Source organism: Pseudoliparis swirei, chromosome 4 (genome assembly GCF_029220125.1).
Source record: "Pseudoliparis swirei isolate HS2019 ecotype Mariana Trench chromosome 4, NWPU_hadal_v1, whole genome shotgun sequence".
NCBI classification, from domain to species: domain Eukaryota; kingdom Metazoa; phylum Chordata; class Actinopteri; order Perciformes; family Liparidae; genus Pseudoliparis; species Pseudoliparis swirei.
Window position 1 is genome coordinate 3,428,279 of NC_079391.1, and position 18,721 is coordinate 3,446,999.

The 18,721-nt window shown below is 47.9% G+C and overlaps 1 protein-coding gene across 1 annotated transcript in view; it reads right to left on the reverse strand.

Moving 5' to 3' along the window:
- The window catches only part of hcn4 (hyperpolarization activated cyclic nucleotide-gated potassium channel 4), a 70,370-nt gene extending 58,736 nt beyond the window's left edge, over positions 1-11,634 (reverse strand). The window contains exon 1 of the mRNA XM_056411981.1: positions 10,940-11,634. Within this exon, the coding sequence (XP_056267956.1) occupies positions 10,940-11,634 (695 nt within the window). The remainder of the gene's footprint in view (positions 1-10,939) is intronic.
- Between the last annotated feature and the right edge of the window lie 7,087 nt (positions 11,635-18,721).

An 18,721-nucleotide genomic window follows, 5' to 3' on the forward strand; every position in this document is an offset into this window, starting at 1 on the left:
GGACTTTAGGAGGGTACAACAACAGAGGACGTACTCACCACTGGGGATTAACGGGACTACTGTGGAGAGGGTGGGTATAAATACCTGGGAGTCCACATCACCGAGGATCTGACATGGTCAACAAACACAGACACTCTGGTGAGAAAGGCAAGGCAGCGCTCTACCACCTCAGGCAGCTGAGGAAATTTAAAGTTTCCCAGAGGATCCTTCAGTCCTTCTACTCTGGAGCTGTAGAGAGCGTCCTGACAGGAAGCATCACAGCCTGGTTTGGCAACTGCTCCGCTCAGGACAGGAAGGCTCTGCAGAGAGTAGTGCGTTCGGCTGAGCGCACTATTGGAACTACACTCCCACCCTGCAGGACTTGTACACCAGGAGGTGCAGAACCAGAGCCGGCAGGATCATGAAGGATCCTCACCACCCCAACAACAGACTGTTTCAGCTGCTGCGGTCAGGCAGGCGCCTCCGTAGTCACGCTGCAAGAACAGAGAGACTGAGACGGAGTTTCTTTCCTCAGGCCATCAGGATTGTGAACTCCGACCTCACCAGGACCCCCACATAGACCCACACAACTGCCCCTCTTAGGCACACACACACACACACACACACTTACTGTAAATATTGTGTTGTTTTTTATTTGTAAATAGTGTGTACTTGTTGCCCTTGCACATTCCTGCTGAGCATTGCCACTTTCATTTCACTGCACACCCTGTGTGTGTATGTGACAAATAAAACATCTTGAATCTTGAATCTTGACAGATACAAATACAAACTCCCAGTGTGGATCCATCCAAGACGAGGAAGAGCTCACCAGACAGAACGGCTATGCTAACTGGGGAAAAGGGGATCTGGGGCTGGATGACTAAGGAAATATGTCTAATAATCTAGACTCTCTAGAACACAGGTGTCAAACACAAGGCCCGCGGGCCAAATCCGGCCCACCGCATCATTTTATGTGGCCCCTGACGGCTTGAAAGACATGTGATCACCCTTTCTTAAAGAAATTGAAGAAAAGTTTCCTGTGCTATTATTTTGAAGGTTTCAAATAAAATGGATTTATGTCGTAATACTAGAGACATTTTCTTATGTACAATATGTCTACACTCAAATAGACAACAATGAAATACAAAGAAAGTTATTTAACAATATGTTCAAGGAGCTTCTAAAGCAGGCACGTGCACAGACATTTTGGGGGGCAGGTGCTCAAACCCCAAAAAAGGGCACCCAAGGCAAAAAAAAACTGACAGAGTTGAAGCATAAGCAGCAATACACGGATGATGCTGTCCTCAACCTGCGTTTCCTCTGGGCAGCATCAGACCACTAGCTTACATTTTCTTTATGAATAAAGATGAATTATTTTATAGCAACAACAGTACAAGCATTCTGATTGGCTCATGGGTCGTCATGCCAGCCACGTATTGCCCTCCTCGCTGGTCTGATACGGATCCGTATTGCCCTCTTACGTCATTTTCCAAATGAGCGAAATTGATAGACATCAACACAAGACCAGTGGTCCTCAAACTAAGGCCCGCAGGCCGGATACGGCCTTAGCCGCAACCCCCTCGTCCTCCAGCCGCCGCCACCCCCTCATCCCCCAGCCGCAACCCCCTCGTCCCCCAGCCGCCACCCCTCGTCCCAGCCAGCCACCACCCCTCGTCCCCAGCCACCACCACCCTCGCCCCCAGCCCGCCACCCTCGCCCCCAGCCGCCACCCCTCGTCCCCAGCCGCCACCCTCGTCCCCAGCCGCCACCCCTCGCCCCCAGCCGCCACCCCTCGTCCCCAGCCACCCTCGGTCCCAGCCAGCCACCCCTCGTCCCCCAGCCACCACCACCCCCTCGTCCCCCAGCCACATGCCCCTGCCCCCAGCCGCCACCCCTCGCCCCCCAGCCAGCCACACCCTCGTCCCCCAGCCGCCACCCTCGCCCCCAGCCGCCCACCCTGTCCCCAGCCGCCACCCCTCGTCCCCAGCCACCCTCCACCGCCACCCCTCGCCCCCAGCCGCCACCCTCAGGTCCCCAGCCGCCACCACCCTGGGTCCCCAGCCGCACCCTCGGTCCCCAGCCGCCACCTCGCCCCAGCCACCACCTGGTCCCCCAGCCACCCCTCGCCCCAGCCACCTGGCCACCCCTCGTCCCCAGCCGCCACCCTGGTCCCCCAGCCGCACCTCGCCCCCAGCCGCCACCGCCCCAGCCAGCCGCCACCCCTCGTCCCCAGCCGCCACCCCTCGTCCCCCAGCCGCCACCCTCGCCCCCAGCCGCCACCCCTCGCCCCTCCAGCCGCCACCCCCTCGCCCCCAGCCCCGCCACCCTCGTCCCCAGCCCGCCACCCCTCGCCCCCAGCCGCCACCCCTCGTCCCCAGCCCGCCACCCCTCGTCCTCCAGCCGCCACCACCTCGTCCCCAGCCGCCACCCCTCGTCCCCAGCCGCCACCCCTCGTCCCCCAGCCGCCACCCCTCGTCCCCAGCCGCCCACCCTCGCCCCAGCCGCCACCACCTCGCCCCCAGCCGCCGCCACCCCCTCGTCCCCCAGCCGCCACCCCTCGTCCCCAGCCGCCACCTCGTCCCCAGCCGCCACCCTCGCCCCCAGCCGCCACCCCTCGTCCTCCAGCCGCCACCCCTCGCCCAGCCGCCACCCCTCGTCCCCAGCCACCACCCCTCGTCCCCAGCCGCCGCCTCGTCCCCCAGCCGCCACCCCCTCGTCCCCCAGCCGCCACCCCCTCGTCCCTACCCCTATAGCAGCAGTGTGTCTCTGCATGTCTCGCAATCCAGCCATTTGTCTGAGTTTCCTCCACAACCAGCGTGTGTTCAAACACATCGATCAGGGGGAAGTATTTCTTGTGAATCGTGCTAGACACACACACACACACACAGACACACACACACACACACACACACACAGTTCTTTTATTCGGGTTCCGTCTCTGAGTGGAAGCCCCACTGGGTCCAAAGTGCTTTAGCCTTCTATACATTCTGACAGAGCACACCTGAGGTCATTTAACACCAATCCTCCTGTCCACGTCTGCTCTGCACAGGCAGCTGGAGAGTTGTATCGGGGCAATGGAATAAAAGATGGTGGGCAAGAAAGAGAGGGACGAGTGAGATAGAGAAGAATGAAAGCTCTCCGGTGGTATCCCGCGGTCGTCTACCTGAGTCACCAGCAGGGGAACCGGGTAGTGTTTCTGCCAGTCGGCTCAGAAACGACTGAAACTGAAGAGAGAGAGAGAGAGAGAGAGACAGAGAGAGAGGATAGAGAGAGAGTGAGAGAGATAGAGCGAGACGACAGAGAGAGAGTGAGAGAGACAGAGTGAGAGGATAGAGAGAGAGAGAGACAGAGTGAGAGGATAGAGAGAGAGTGAGACAGAGAGAGAAGATAGAGAGAGCGATGGAAAGAGAGCGAGAGAGAGGGCGAGATAGAAATAGAGAGCGAGAGAGATAGAGAGCGTTACTGTTTATGCATGTATGTGTGAGAGAGTAAGAGAGAGAGAGGAGAGAGAATGAGAGCGATAGAGAGTGAGACAGAGAGAGAAGATAGAGAGAGCGATGGAGAGCGAGAGAGAGAGAGGCGAGATAGAAATAGAGAGCGAGCGAGTGAGAGAGAGATAGAGAGCGTTACTGTTTATGCGTGTTTGTGTGAGAGAGTAAGAGAGAGAGAGGAGAGAGATAGAGAGGAGAGAGAGCAAGAGAGAGGGACAGAGTGAGAGGATAGAGAGAATGAGAGCGATAGAGAGAGAGACAGAGAGAGAAGATAGAGAGAGCGATGGAGAGCGAGAGAGAGGGAGGGCGCGATAGAAATAGAGAGAGAGAGATAGCGTTACTGTTCATGCGTGTATGTGTGAGAGAGTAAGAGAGTGAGAGGAGAGAGAAAGAGGTCGTGCTGTATCCACGTGGACGGGGGAGGTCAACAGGGGTCAAGTGTCCCTCATGCAGAGAGAGGCCACTCTCAGTTCACAGATGTTGTGACTTGCAAAGAAAGCCAGAAGCAGCGCGTTCATACAGAAGGTCGACAGACGTGTTCTTCGCCCGAAATACACAAGACAGAGTCAACTCTCCTGGAATGTGGAGCTGGACTGAATCTGACATCTTTATCTCTGGTTATCTCTCCAGTGGAGAAGAAATAAATGTGACACTGAAATGTGTGAAGTGGAAAAAAAAAAACTCGGTGGACTCGTGTTGTGTATCCACCTGGAGAGATTATAAATTGATGTGGTGGTGCAGAGGGTGGCGGTGTGGGAAGGACACAGCGCATTACATCTGGTCAGGTGACCAAAAAATACATGGAGCAGCCTACCAGCTGGGGGACGGCACTCGGCAGAGAAAAAAGAAGAAAAAACTTCCGGAAGCATTTCCCCATTTTCAAAAATGGATACGACGACCAATCAATCAAAAATAATCTCACCTCCAGATTACTGTCACTTCAGCTCTCTGCCTAATACCTAGAGCGGAATTAAATGACAAATCAGGAGGGAGGAGGAGGGGGGGGGGTATTGTGTCCTGATTTCACACACACACACGCGTGTGCGCGGCGAGGTCACGGACGACATCATACCAACTAAATTGTGCCCGTTAATAATCTCTCGGCTCCTAATGTTGGTGCATTCCTCTTTTGATTACCCCGCTCTCCGGGCCCAGAGCCGACTGTGATCCACCGTGTTTTGCCACAAAAAATAAAAAGAAAGGAGGAATTATTTTGATGGAGACCTGAAAGGAATATAGTGTCATTCCTCCTGTGTTTTTTGGGGGTTTTTCTCTTCCCGTGTATATTTACACGAAGGTAGCCGACGAGATGAGGGCCCGCTCCGACTCCACGGTCCATCTTTCATCTGAAACATGCTCATCGGATATGGATCTTTCAATTATCATCATCATTAAGACTAAAAAAAACCTGTCAAATCTCTTTAAACAGGCTTCACATTCCTCGACTGCATCTCGAGCGCCTCACCTTGACCTCTGTGAACCTCTCACCTTGACCTCTGTGTACCTCTCACCTCGACCTCTGTGTTCCTCTCACCTCGACCTCTGTGAACCTCTCACCTCGACCTCTGTGTACCTCTCACCTCGAGCTTTGTGAACCTCTTACCTCGACCTCTGTGTACATCTCACATTGACCTCTGTGTACCTCTCACTTTGACCTCTGCACCCCTCACCTCGACCTCTGTGTACATCTCACCTTGACCTCTATTCAACTCTCACATTGACCTCTGTGTACCTCTCACTTTGACCTCTGCACCCCTCACCTTGACCTCTGTGTAACAGCCTGTGACTGGTGGTAGCTGCTCATCAGGACTACAAAGCTAAGGCGCAACAATTTGTGTAGTGCCTTAAATTCATCAAGGAGATAATCCCGACCAAAAAAAGGCTCCACACGACTATGCTGCTGTGAGGATCTGTCTATCGGGGCTAACGGTGGACATGTAAACTGCAGCGAGAGAATGAAACAATAAATCAAAATTAAATTGATAGGCAACACAGAAACTCTGAGGAACACAGCGCAGTCCCAGTCAGTCACCACGTTGCCTCAATGTTACTCTCCTTGAACAACATCGGTGACCACGTCTGCTCTACTTCTTCTTCAATGTATTCTCTGAAGAAGAAGAAAAGAAATAACAGAAGTTGTAAGATGTCTTTCCAGAGGATTTATGTCGGTAAGTGTCTTCTGGGAAACAGAGCTGGATGTGTGGGAGGAATAAAAAAAATAGGCGGTTGGACTTTGCATATAAGGGGATGGAAGGACTGCTGCAAAGGGATTTAACTGATTGATAGCCCCCCCTCTCTGATAGTGTTATAAAAGGAGAAATCGGGGATTAATAGAGCCGTCAGTACAACAACAAAACTTCTAAATTATGATGTGCGACGCCCCCTTTTCCATCTCCCCGGGGGTAATGCAGGAAGACTTTCCAACAGATGTGTCCTCTGGGTCCTGAATCGCAAGATAATTAAAAAAGGCACTTGACGATCAGAGGGATGCATTAGAATATTGCGTCCCGAACGCTGCACAATGCGGCCGCATTGATAGAATCCACTCAAGCGGGGCTCGTCCATACAACGGGTAAGGAAACCATCACGCAGATGGAGGCTCCGTCGTGTGAGAAGAGCCTCGATTTGTCAATCAAGCCCGGAAAAATATTCTTTAAAAAAAAGAAAAGACAATGAGCATCGACTTTTACCAATCTCTATTTTACGATAAATGCGGCTTCGATGCGTCTCGGAAACAGTTTTAAAGTCGTTTAAAGGAGCGGGGAGGAGGCGGCACTAATCCCACCAATCAGATGCATTGTTCAGCAATCCTTTTCAAACCCCCAGAGATATGTCATGGTCAGCATAATAATCGACCATATTAAAAAGACTCCAACTGAATCAGTCGTTCTATAGCACAGGTGTCAAACACAAGGCCCGTGGGCCGGATCCGGCCCGCCGCATCGCTTTATGTGGCCCCTGGCGGCTTTAAAGACACGTGATCACCTTTGAAGAAAAATATCCCGTGCTTTTATTTTGAAGGTTTAGGATTAAATGGATTCATGTGGTAATATTAGAGACATTTTCTGATGTACAATATTTCTGTCTTAAAATATTTCTGACTCCAACTGAATCAGTCGTTCTATAGCACAGGTGTCAAACACAAGGCCCATGGGCCGAATCCGGCCCGCCGCATCGCTTTATGTGGCCGCTGGCGGCTTTAAAAGACACGTGATCACCTTTGAAGAAAAATATCCCGTGCTTTTATTTTGAAGGTTTAGGATTAATTGGATTCATGTGGTAATATTAGAGACATTTTCTGATGTACAATATTTCTACACTCAAATAAACAATAATTAAATGCAAAGAGAGTTATTTAACAACATGTTCGATGAGTTTATAAAGTGTTTCCGGCCCTTTAAGAGGGCGGCCATGATGCTGATTTTGGCCCACGGTGAATACGAGTTTGACAGCCCTGTTCTATAGGAAAGCTCGTTTCCGTTTTGTTCCCCTGGTGGACGTCGTGGTGAACTGACCCCGCCGGCTCACTGGGAAGACGCTCGTCTCCAGAATCCAACGAGGCCGCTCGAGCTCTGGGTCCGGAAACGAGGCCGTAGATTGGATTATGATGACATTTTTAATCCCTTCTTCCCCCTTCGCAAGATATCGCTGCTCCCTTTGCTTCTCAGCGTTATACAATACTCGGCGAGAGCAAGATTCTGGCCGAATTTGGGGTGCGGTGACGACTCGTGATTCCTTGTGACATTCTAATTTGAGTTTATGGTGCTTAAAGCTTTGATGCAGACATGGGAATATAAAAAAAACTTCTCTTCTCCGGGAACATTAAAAAAAGGTCCCTCTCATCTTCCTCTCGTACTTTAATTACAGTCGCATTGTCCCGTCTCTGATCCTGATTTTGGGAGAAAGTCGGCGCCCAAATACAACGTCCATTAAAAAATAAAATACGAGCTGTAACTCATCTCACCACGTCACGATGAACTATTTTTCTCCTACGGGTTTCAAATAGTTGAGGCATTTTCTCACTGACGAAAATGTATCATAGATACTTGAATCTATTGATTTGTTCCGCCATAGTTCGCTTAAGCAGCAGCTCATTGGCCGTCCTCTCCTGATCGAGTGCTACAGCTGCGGTTGTAATTGTAGAGCTGGGTGATTATGATAGAGTTGAGTGACCCAGCCACACAAAATGTTTAATCATGGTAATACAGAGTATCCGCCCTCAGACCCCGAACAAGTGGGCTGCTAACCTAATTTGTTTGGAGCACTTCCCTCTCAGTGCATTTTGAATTATTGTCATAGATCTCACTGAGGGAGTCACACCGAGTCCATTCAGGTCCGTTAAGTGCAGCGTGGTTCGAGCACCTTGCTCAAAGGCACTTCAAAACTGGTGCCAAATATCTGACCTTTCAGTATCAGGACAGTCCCCCCCCCCCCCCCCCCCAAGCCCCCAAAATCACCCTTCATCCCCGTGGCATTTGAGTGAGTATAAGCGAGCAGAGGAGGTCACACGAGACGAGCGATGGGAGAGCGTCACCCAGCTGACCGCGACACGTCTCGCTGCCTGATGATGTCTGAATGGTTTGGGGAAAGGAAACGTTCATCAGTGTTTTAGGATCTACTGCTTTTAAATATGGAATGAAAGAAAAGGAGGCTCCCAAATATGTCAATGTTTCTTAACCCTCCTTTTACCTTTCGGGTCAATTTGACCCCATTCAATGTTTAACATCTATGTTCTTTGGGGTCAATTTGATCCCAGGCTGTTTTTCACTGTGTCCAACATATAAGAAATATCAACTTTTTAAATATATTTAAAGGGCTATTTAGGTAGTCAACAAACAAACATAAAGTACCTCACACTTAAACTTGGGAAACAATATTAATTCTAATAATTTTCTGGAGGTTTTAATTGCTGGGGTCAAATTGACCCCGAGGGTAAAATATGTTAGTAAATGTTAAGGTAACAGGAGGGTTAAATAACTCTGTTATGACACAGTCTCTTAACTTTTAGTTTCTTTAAACTCGTCTTGTTCTGCGTTTCTTTTGTTTGTAACTTTGTGTTTCTTATGTTTTTTATTTGTAACTGTGTTTCTTAATTTTTTTGTTTGTAACTTTGTGTTTCTTTCATTTTTTATTTGTACCTTTGTGTTTCTTGTGTTTTTTATTTTTAACTATGTGTTTCTTAATTTTTTTGTGTGTAACTTTGTGTTTCTTGTGTTTTTTTGTCTGTAACTTTGTGTTTCTTACGTTTTTTATTTGTAACTATGTGTTTCTTATGTCCCTGCCTGTCTTGTCCAGGTCACCCTCGAAAAGAAAGATTTTTAATCTCAATGGGATTCACCTGGTTAAATATAGATTAAATAAATAAATCTGCAAATAGTTCCCAGACAACATTTTGCACTTGTTTACATGCAGACCGTGGACAAATACACTGTAAAAGAGGATTTGAACATTAAGTTACTATTAGGCACTATTATATATATATATAAATAAATATATATATATATATAAATAGATATATAAATAGATATAAATATATATATATATAAATATAAATAGATATATATAAATATATATGTATATATATGTGTTGTATATAATTCACATACACACAAACCGTTGAATTAAAAATATACTTTTCGAGACAGCTGACAAATGAGTATAGAACAAGTCCACTGCAGTGTGTGTGTGTCCCTTCAACAGGAAAGTGTGTGCTTCTCTACCAGGGAGACTCCGAGTCTTTTCCACTGAAGCCGATAAGCAACTCACACTTCCACTCACACGGCTCTCAAAGTCACACACCTCGCTCTCGAGGTAGAACGACACACTTTAAGTGAGATTCTACACGCCACGTGGCATTAAACCATTATAGCCAAACCGGAGAACGCCGGACAACGTTCAATGACACGGCCGAGGAGAAGTTCAGTAGAGCAGCGACTAACAACACAGACTTCTACTACATGATTTAAATGATATGAAAACATATGAATCCAAAGCTTGTAATGAAACATTCACCTGCATTAATAAATCAGAAGAAAAAAAGAAGTTATGGTTAATTAACTTACTGAACCCTCCTGTTACCTTCGGGTCAATTTGACCCCATTCAATGTTTAACCCTCCTGTTACCTTTACATTTACTGACATATTTTACCCGTGGGGTCAATTTGACCCCAGCAATTAAAACCTCCAGAAAATTAGTAGAATTAATATTGTTTTCCAAGTTTAAGTGTGAGGTACTTTATGTTTGTTTGTTGACTACCTAAATAGCCCTTTAAATATATAAAAAAGTTGATATTTCTTACATGTTTGACACAGTGAAAAACAGCCTGGGGTCAAATTGACCCGAAAGAACACCGACATTAAACATTGAATGGGGTCAATTTGACCCTAAAGGTAACAGGAGGGTTAAGAAACAAGCTATGAATAAAGGAAAATAGATCTTAAAATGTAATTGAATTAGATAAGTTGAAGGAAAAATTATATGAGCACTCTCAAATGAAATCCATATGATTATATGAGGCATAATAATATCAAGATCATAACTCATGGAGGGGGGGGGGGGGAAGTACAGTATGTAGTCCAAGCCACAGCACTGTTCTATAAGTAAATTCATGAACAGCACAATGGGACTTTATCATCATTTGAGATGCACAAAGTGAGATTCCACGTGAAATGCTTTGTATGACATCCATATAATCCCAAAGGCGAGGATGAGGGACCTTACAGCTGGTCCTGCAGCCGAGAGCCTCCATGAATCAGATGCATGTAATAAAGCCAATCACAAACTCAAGGGCACTAACAATGGAGCCAATCTGTAGGCCATCAAAAGAGCACGCATGGACTCATTATTCAGTTTCGCAGATGCAGTTTCTCAGAGATGAAATGAGTCGGTGATTATAAAATTGCACTCGAATTGTTAGTATTAATCCAAATACACTTAACCCTGGTATGTTTGAAAAGACCATTTATATAAAAAGTAGAATATGAAAATCTATTTTTTTTAAAGCCTGTGAAGACTTTGTGACGTGAAGGCCTCATTACTTACCGTCATCAACGATAAACTATATGACAAGTTGTCTCTATAATAAAGGAGGAACCATAAGGCTTCATGTATGAATGGCATTGGTCCTAATGAGTAGAGGTTGTGTTATCTGCGTTGTTTCATGGCATATATATCCATATATCCTGAAACTAAAGATTATAATTGATATATGTGTTATGACAATAACAAAACAGATATAGGTTAACACATTTTTTTTTATACGGCAGTAAAGTTAATTGATTACTTTGTAATCTTTTAAAGTGAAGGTGACTAAAACAAGGAGTGTGTTGGTCTTAATCTGATGAGTATCTTCATGAACGATGACACCTGGACCGGTGAAAGGCACCGACGGTCACGTGACCCTTCCTTCTAACCCTCGTGTCGGCTGCATAGCGCAGGGGGGCTTCGCTCAGGAAAGGTGTGCGTTTACCTGAAATCACTGTACGGGTGAATTATCCAAAATCCGGCGGATTTAACCCGCTCCTGTTCGCGCTCCACCGCCTTCTCACTTCCAAACATCCTCAGGGAGAACTTGTTGACCCCGGGCTGGAGCATCGCCCCGAGCTGTCTGTGTATGAACCCGGCTTGATATAATCTCTCGTCGTCCGGCAGAATTTGATCGACGCCATCCAACTTTATAAACCCGGGCTGCTGGTCGGCGGAGTCTCTTTGGGTATCGGTACCACCGCCGGTACCGCCGCCGCCGGCCCCTTGCGCGCCTTGATCCGGCGGCTCGTCGCCGGTGGCTCCGGGGGGGCTCTCCTCGCTCGGGGTGACGTCCCCCTCGGTGATGAGGCGCCTCTCCTCCGCCGAGTCGGAGTCGTGCACATGGCGACTCGTGATGGACGAGAGGCTGCCTCGGAACCTCCGGCAGTCTCCATTCGAGCTGGTCTTCATCGGTCTCCCGATGTCCGTCTCCATGATCACGGACTCCCCACTTTTGGTCTCCCCGATGCCTTTGCAGCTTCCCCCAGAGGTCGGCGACGGCAGCGACTTCATCCGGAGACTCTTCCTCCGGGTGTCCTTCTCTGCGTCTTCCCCTTCGCCCATTATGGATGCTTTCTGTCCAATGTGCTGGGGCAGACTGTACAGCCTTTTACGCATGGAGGAGTGTAACCGGTCCATTGTGACAGCGATACTTGGTGGTGGTGGGGGGGGGGGGGGGGGGGGGGGAGATGAAATAAATCCAGGTTGTTATAGCGGCTGTATAGAGTAACGAGTTCTGCCTCCGGCGCACGCGCTCCCTATCCGTCTGGAGCTAGAACCTGAATCCCCGAAAGCCCGCTACACATGACACGCACCGCCGTGGCGCTGCTGACACACACCAGAGAGACACACTCTGTCACATCATTAGACTACCTGACAGTGTTTGCATACGCGTCCTCACGCGCAGCCCCGGGCGGTCCGCTTTGGCCACTGGGTCCCCAAATGTGCATCTTTCCGCCGTTCCGACATTTGTGCGCAAAAGTGGGGCAAAAAAAAACAAAAAACTGTTTGAAAGTCACCTTAGCGTGACATGTGAGGGACGTGCGTCGCGGCCGGGAAAGGTCATGCACGCGCGCGACGAAGGATGCCAGATGTCGGGCCAGCTGCCATCAAAACAACGCGACGCAATCTCACGCACAATATATACAGTAGAGCGTTTCTAGAGAGCGCTGACATCACTGATCCATATCGCGGGTGCGTTCTTTTTCTCTTTTTTTGGTGGTGAATTGTGAATATTCATGATGCTGATCTATTGGGTTGCCATAGGAGCGGGAACTGCAAATAAGCTCAGCCCACCTTGTTTAAAGGGGAACGCTCTTCCCATTCTTAAAACGCGGTGCTTTCAACCGCTGGCTGTCGAGGTGGTGCCCAGCGAATAATGTGGGCTACGTAGACAACTGGAAGACTTTCTGGGGAAAACCTGATCTGATGAGGAGAGACGGCATTCATCCCACGTTGGACGGAGCGCGTCTCATTTCTGCGAATATGACCAAGTTGATCACCGGACTTAATCTATGACAACCCAGGGTTCAGATCAGGAACCGGGAGCAGAGTTGTAGTTTAACACCCTTCTCTGCTCTTCCATTCGAGCAGTTACCCACCCTTGACTTTAGAGTAGAGACTGTGTCTGTCCCACAGCCACTTCAATTAAATAAATCAAAAGTAAGCAGAAGAGGTCGTACACAATAACCTTATACAAGTTAACACAATTATTTCAGCAGTGCAACAAAATAGGTCTATTAAATGTGGTCTCCTAAATATTCGATCTCTGTCATCTAAAGCTGTGTTACTGAATGATTTCTATGAATAAAGGAAAATAGATCTTAAAATGTAATTGAATTAGATAAGTTGAAGGAAAAATTATATGAGCACTCTCAAATGAAATCCATATGATTATATGAGGCATAATAATATCAAGATCATAACTCATGGAGGGGGGGGGGGGGGGGGGAAGTACAGTATGTAGTCCAAGCCACAGCACTGTTCTATAAGTAAGTTCATGAACAGCACAATGGGACTTTATCATCATTTGAGATGCACAAAGTGAGATTCCACGTGAAATGCTTTGTATGACATCCATATAATCCCAAAGGCGAGGATGAGGGACCTTACAGCTGGTCCTGCAGCCGAGAGCCTCCATGAATCAGATGCATGTAATAAAGCCAATCACAAACTCAAGGGCACTAACAATGGAGCCAATCTGTAGGCCATCAAAAGAGCACGCATGGACTCATTATTCAGTTTCGCAGATGCAGTTTTTCAGAGATGAAATGAGTCGGTGATTATAAAATTGCACTCGAATTGTTAGTATTAATCCAAATACACTTAACCCTGGTATGTTTGAAAAGACCATTTATATAAAAAGTAGAATATGAAAATCTATTTTTTTTAAAGCCTGTGAAGACTTTGTGACGTGAAGGCCTCATTACTTACCGTCATCAACGATAAACTATATGACAAGTTGTCTCTATAATAAAGGAGGAACCATAAGGCTTCATGTATGAATGGCATTGGTCCTAATGAGTAGAGGTTGTGTTATCTGCGTTGTTTCATGGCATATATATCCATATATCCTGAAACTAAAGATTATAATTGATATATGTGTTATGACAATAACAAAACAGATATAGGTTAACACATTTTTTTTTATACGGCAGTAAAGTTAATTGATTACTTTGTAATCTTTTAAAGTGAAGGTGACTAAAACAAGGAGTGTGTTGGTCTTAATCTGATGAGTATCTTCATGAACGATGACACCTGGACCGGTGAAAGGCACCGACGGTCACGTGACCCTTCCTTCTAACCCTCGTGTCGGCTGCATAGCGCAGGGGGGCTTCGCTCAGGAAAGGTGTGTGCGTTTACCTGAAATCACTGTACGGGTGAATTATCCAAAATCCGGCGGATTTAACCCGCTCCTGTTCGCGCTCCACCGCCTTCTCACTTCCAAACATCCTCAGGGAGAACTTGTTGACCCCGGGCTGGAGCATCGCCCCGAGCTGTCTGTGTATGAACCCGGCTTGATATAATCTCTCGTCGTCCGGCAGAATTTGATCGACGCCATCCAACTTTATAAACCCGGGCTGCTGGTCGGCGGAGTCTCTTTGGGTATCGGTACCACCGCCGGTACCGCCGCCGCCGGCCCCTTGCGCGCCTTGATCCGGCGGCTCGTCGCCGGTGGCTCCGGGGGGGCTCTCCTCGCTCGGGGTGACGTCCCCCTCGGTGATGAGGCGCCTCTCCTCCGCCGAGTCGGAGTCGTGCACATGGCGACTCGTGATGGACGAGAGGCTGCCTCGGAACCTCCGGCAGTCTCCATTCGAGCTGGTCTTCATCGGTCTCCCGATGTCCGTCTCCATGATCACGGACTCCCCACTTTTGGTCTCCCCGATGCCTTTGCAGCTTCCCCCAGAGGTCGGCGACGGCAGCGACTTCATCCGGAGACTCTTCCTCCGGGTGTCCTTCTCTGCGTCTTCCCCTTCGCCCATTATGGATGCTTTCTGTCCAATGTGCTGGGGCAGACTGTACAGCCTTTTACGCATGGAGGAGTGTAACCGGTCCATTGTGACAGCGATACTTGGTGGTGGGGGGGGGGGGGGGGGGGGGGGGAGATGAAATAAATCCAGGTTGTTATAGCGGCTGTATAGAGTAACGAGTTCTGCCTCCAGCGCACGCGCTCCCTATCCGTCTGGAGCTAGAACCTGAATCCCCGAAAGCCCGCTACACATGACACGCACCGCCGTGGCGCTACTGACACACACCAGAGACACACACTCTGTCACATCATTAGACTACCTGACAGTGTTTGCATACGCGTCCTCACGCGCAGCCCCGGGCGGTCCGCTTTGGCCACTGGGTCCCCAAATGTGCATCTTTCCGCCGTTCCGACATTTGTGCGCAAAAGTGGGGCAAAAAAAAAAAAAAACTGTTTGAAAGTCACCTTAGCGTGACATGTGAGGGACGTGCGTCGCGGCCGGGAAAGGTCATGCACGCGCGCGACGAAGGATGCTCTTTTCACCAGATGTCGGGCCAGCTGCCATCAAAACAACGCGACGCAATCTCACGCACAATATATACAGTCGAGCGTTTCTAGAGAGCGCTGACATCACTGATCCATATCGCGGGTGCGTTCTTTTTCTCTTTTTTTGGTGGTGAATTGTGAATATTCATGATGCTGATCTATTGGGTTGCCATAGGAGCGGGAACTGCAAATAAGCTCAGCCCACCTTGTTTAAAGGGGAACGCTCTTCCCATTCTTAAAACGCGGTGCTTGTCCTCTTTAAGTTGGGTCCACAGGTAGGCAGTGCAGACCCGCTGTGCAGCCCTGCTGGGCTTCACTCGGAAACATAAACAAGGCGCCATATTATAAGCCTGACCCGCTGCGTAATTTGCACACATAAATACAGATGAACCTGGAAAAGACTTGTCTATCATGGTAATAGATCGTTTTATCAAATCAAATACACCCGTCGAATGCCAACATGTAAATAAGTGGTGTACAAACAATAAGTGTACATCATTTGATTTGATGTGTTGCATATCGTGCCATAGTATATAACACATTTTTTAAAATCACAATTCAACATTCAATTAAAAATAATGCACATATGGCCTGTAACAATTAGGATTTATATAATAGCCAATAAAGTCCCAAATATTTTACATAAATATTTAAACATTAACCAAATGAAAAATGAGACACCTTCATTGTCTGTGACAGATGGCTTGTTTATACCTGTGAGTGACTCTTGCCAACATGTAAATAAGTGGTATACTACACAATAAGTATATCATTTGATTTAATGCGTCCAATTAAGTATGTAAAATGTACAACATATTGCATATCGTGCCATGGCAAGTATGAAAATACATCACAAATGTGTTCAATTAATAGTAATGCACATATGGCCAATAATTAGGTTTTGTATAATGGCCAATAACGTTCCCCAATATTTCCCCAAAAATAGTTAAACATTTAAAACATGAAAAATGAGGCCCCTTCATTGTCTGTGACAGATGGCATGTGTTTATATCCTTCATTCACAATGTCCTCATGAGCGTATTTTACCGTTAAAAAGCGAAAGAATTGCATCATGAATTGGAAAGGCCAGAAGAGGTTGAACTTCTCATTAGCCACCGAGAGGGAAGACTCGCTCCCCAGAGGGTAAAAATCATCGGAGACCTCGTCTTGTGGGAGAGTCCATTGGGGAAGACAGTGGGTGGAGCACATCCCGACTTATTTGAGGAAGTGGAGGTTGCAGCATATGAGTCCAAAACACACTTCGCTCGCTCCATGAGGGCAGCTGCTGTCAAATATCAAGAAAGCACAAGTCCAACCACTGACACAGTCCAGCTACTACAGAAGGATGTGGCTCAGACCAAATTTACAGGTGCCAGTAACCGTGAGTTCCTTGAGTGGTGGCACTGGGACAGCATTGGAGCTGCATGTGAGCCGAGATGTGAAGGATGCCGATGTGGCAACTGTCCACCGGGAAGAAAAGAAATGACCCTCGCAGAGGAGAGGGAGCTGGAGATCATTAAAGGAGGCCTCATCTACAAGGAGGGGGATGCTCACACACCAGATCCACATTGGGACGCAAAGTATCCTTGGACGGTAGATCCATCTTCTCTCCCAAACAACAAAGGTGCAGTCAAGGCTTGTTTCTTAAGAATGGAAAAGCAACGAAGTAGAGAACCGGACTGGAAAGTCGCATATGCTACCCAGATCCATGACATGGTCAAACGAGGGGCAGCCATAAGACTCACCAACGAGATCATGGATGAGTGGAACGGACCAGTGTGGTACGTCAGCCACCTGGTGGCGCCAAACCCTCATTCTGTGACAACACCAGTTCGTATTGTGTGGAATAGTAGCCAGAAATACAAAGGCATGAGTATGAATGATCTTCTTCTGAAGGGACCAGACATTCTCAACCCTATCAGAGCTGTCCTGCTGAGGTTCAGAGAAGGGACATATGCATCTCTAAGAGACATCAAAAAGATGTACAACTCTGTATGGCTGGAGGAGCGTGAGATGCATCTACACAGGTTCCTCTGGAGGGACAGCCCAGATGAAGAGATAAAAGAATATGCAATTACCAGAGTCAACATTGGGGACAGACCCGCTGGTTGCATTGCTCAGTTGGCTATGAGGGAAACAGCACGCCTGCCCAACTTTCTTCACTTGGAGGATGAGCGCAGAGTCATTGAAGAGGACAGTTATGTAGACGACATCTTGACCTCCCAAAATGATCTAAAGACACTGGAAAAAATCACAGAAAATGTTGAAGAGATCTTGAAAGCGGGAGGTTTCTTCCTCAAACCATGGGTTCGGTCTGGGCAAAGTGGGAGGCAAAGAATGGAGACAGAGGGTCTGTCTGAGACACGAGGTAAAACCTGAATTCTTCCAAATCATACGAGGGACAACAGAGCCTTGGATGAAGACAAGCTCTACATGTTAACCTCAGTTAACTTTTCCAAAAGGAAGAAGAAGATGAGAGTCGGAAAAGATCTTCTCAAGGAGGAGGTGAGAACTGAGACACCTAATCCACTGACTAGGAGGGCTCTCTTAAGCCAAGTGGCTGGACTGTATGACCCAATCGGCTTAGTTACACCTGCCAAACAAAAGGGAGCAATTCTTGTGAGGAAAGCATTCCAAGAAGGAGGGGGTGGGAGACTAACCCAAGAAACCTGGGACGAACCTCTCTCAGAAAGCCTCAGAGAAGAAGGCATACAGCTTTTTGAAGAAAATGTGCAGCTTGGAGAGGTGAGATTCCACAGGAGCCTCACACCAGCTGGCTGGAAAGGGAGACCTTGGGGCATCACATTCTCTGATGGGAGTGACAAAACCTATGGAGCTGTGATGTACTTAAGATGGGAGACAGGTCAAGGCACTGAAGTTCCATTCGTTGAATCAAAAGCCAAGTTGACACCCCTGGATCAGAAGGGAGAAGCTGTGAAAGCTGAGATCTGTGGTGCTGTCTTCGCAGCCAGGATTAGGGAGTATGTGGAAAAGCATGCCCGCATGAAGATCGAGAGATGGCTCCATCTAATTGACAGTCAAACGGTCTTGGGAGCCATTCAAAGAGTCAGTTATGGATACAAAACAAAACAAGGAGACAGCCGAGAGAAGACCTACAAGGCACTCAGGAAAGTCCAAAGAGTGAAACTCCAGGGGGGATACCTTTGGTGAACCCAACGCTTCTTCTAAGAAGGAAGCCCACTGGCTGGGTCAAAGATCTTGTGGAGGTAAAAAGATTCGGGAGCCTGTCCAAAGTGGTGAGAGTCGTGGCCTGGGTTTGTCTAGCTGCCAAGCAGTGGCTGAAGAGGATGCCGGGCCCCTAAACAGTCAAAGTGGGAGGTAGAATCACCAAAGCAAGCTGTTCTGACTGTTGAAGAACATAAAGAGGCACTCTTCCTTGCAGCTCAAGAAGGTACAGTTTCAGACACAACTCTAAGCAGACTGGTAGGATACAAAGATGTAAACTCTGGACTCCTAATTTGTGGAGGCAGAATTCAGACGTTCACCGAAGAGAAGACAGCAGTGCCAGTTTTACCATTTGAAGCATGGGTGTCCACACTGCTGGCACAAGAATCCCACACAGCAAACCACGAGGGAGTGGCAGGAACTCTTCTCCGGGTGAGGAAGAAAACCTGGGAGGCGAACGGCAAGGAAAGAACCAAGAGGCTTCAAACCAAAAACCCAGCCACGATTCTTCATAGAGATGTCAGA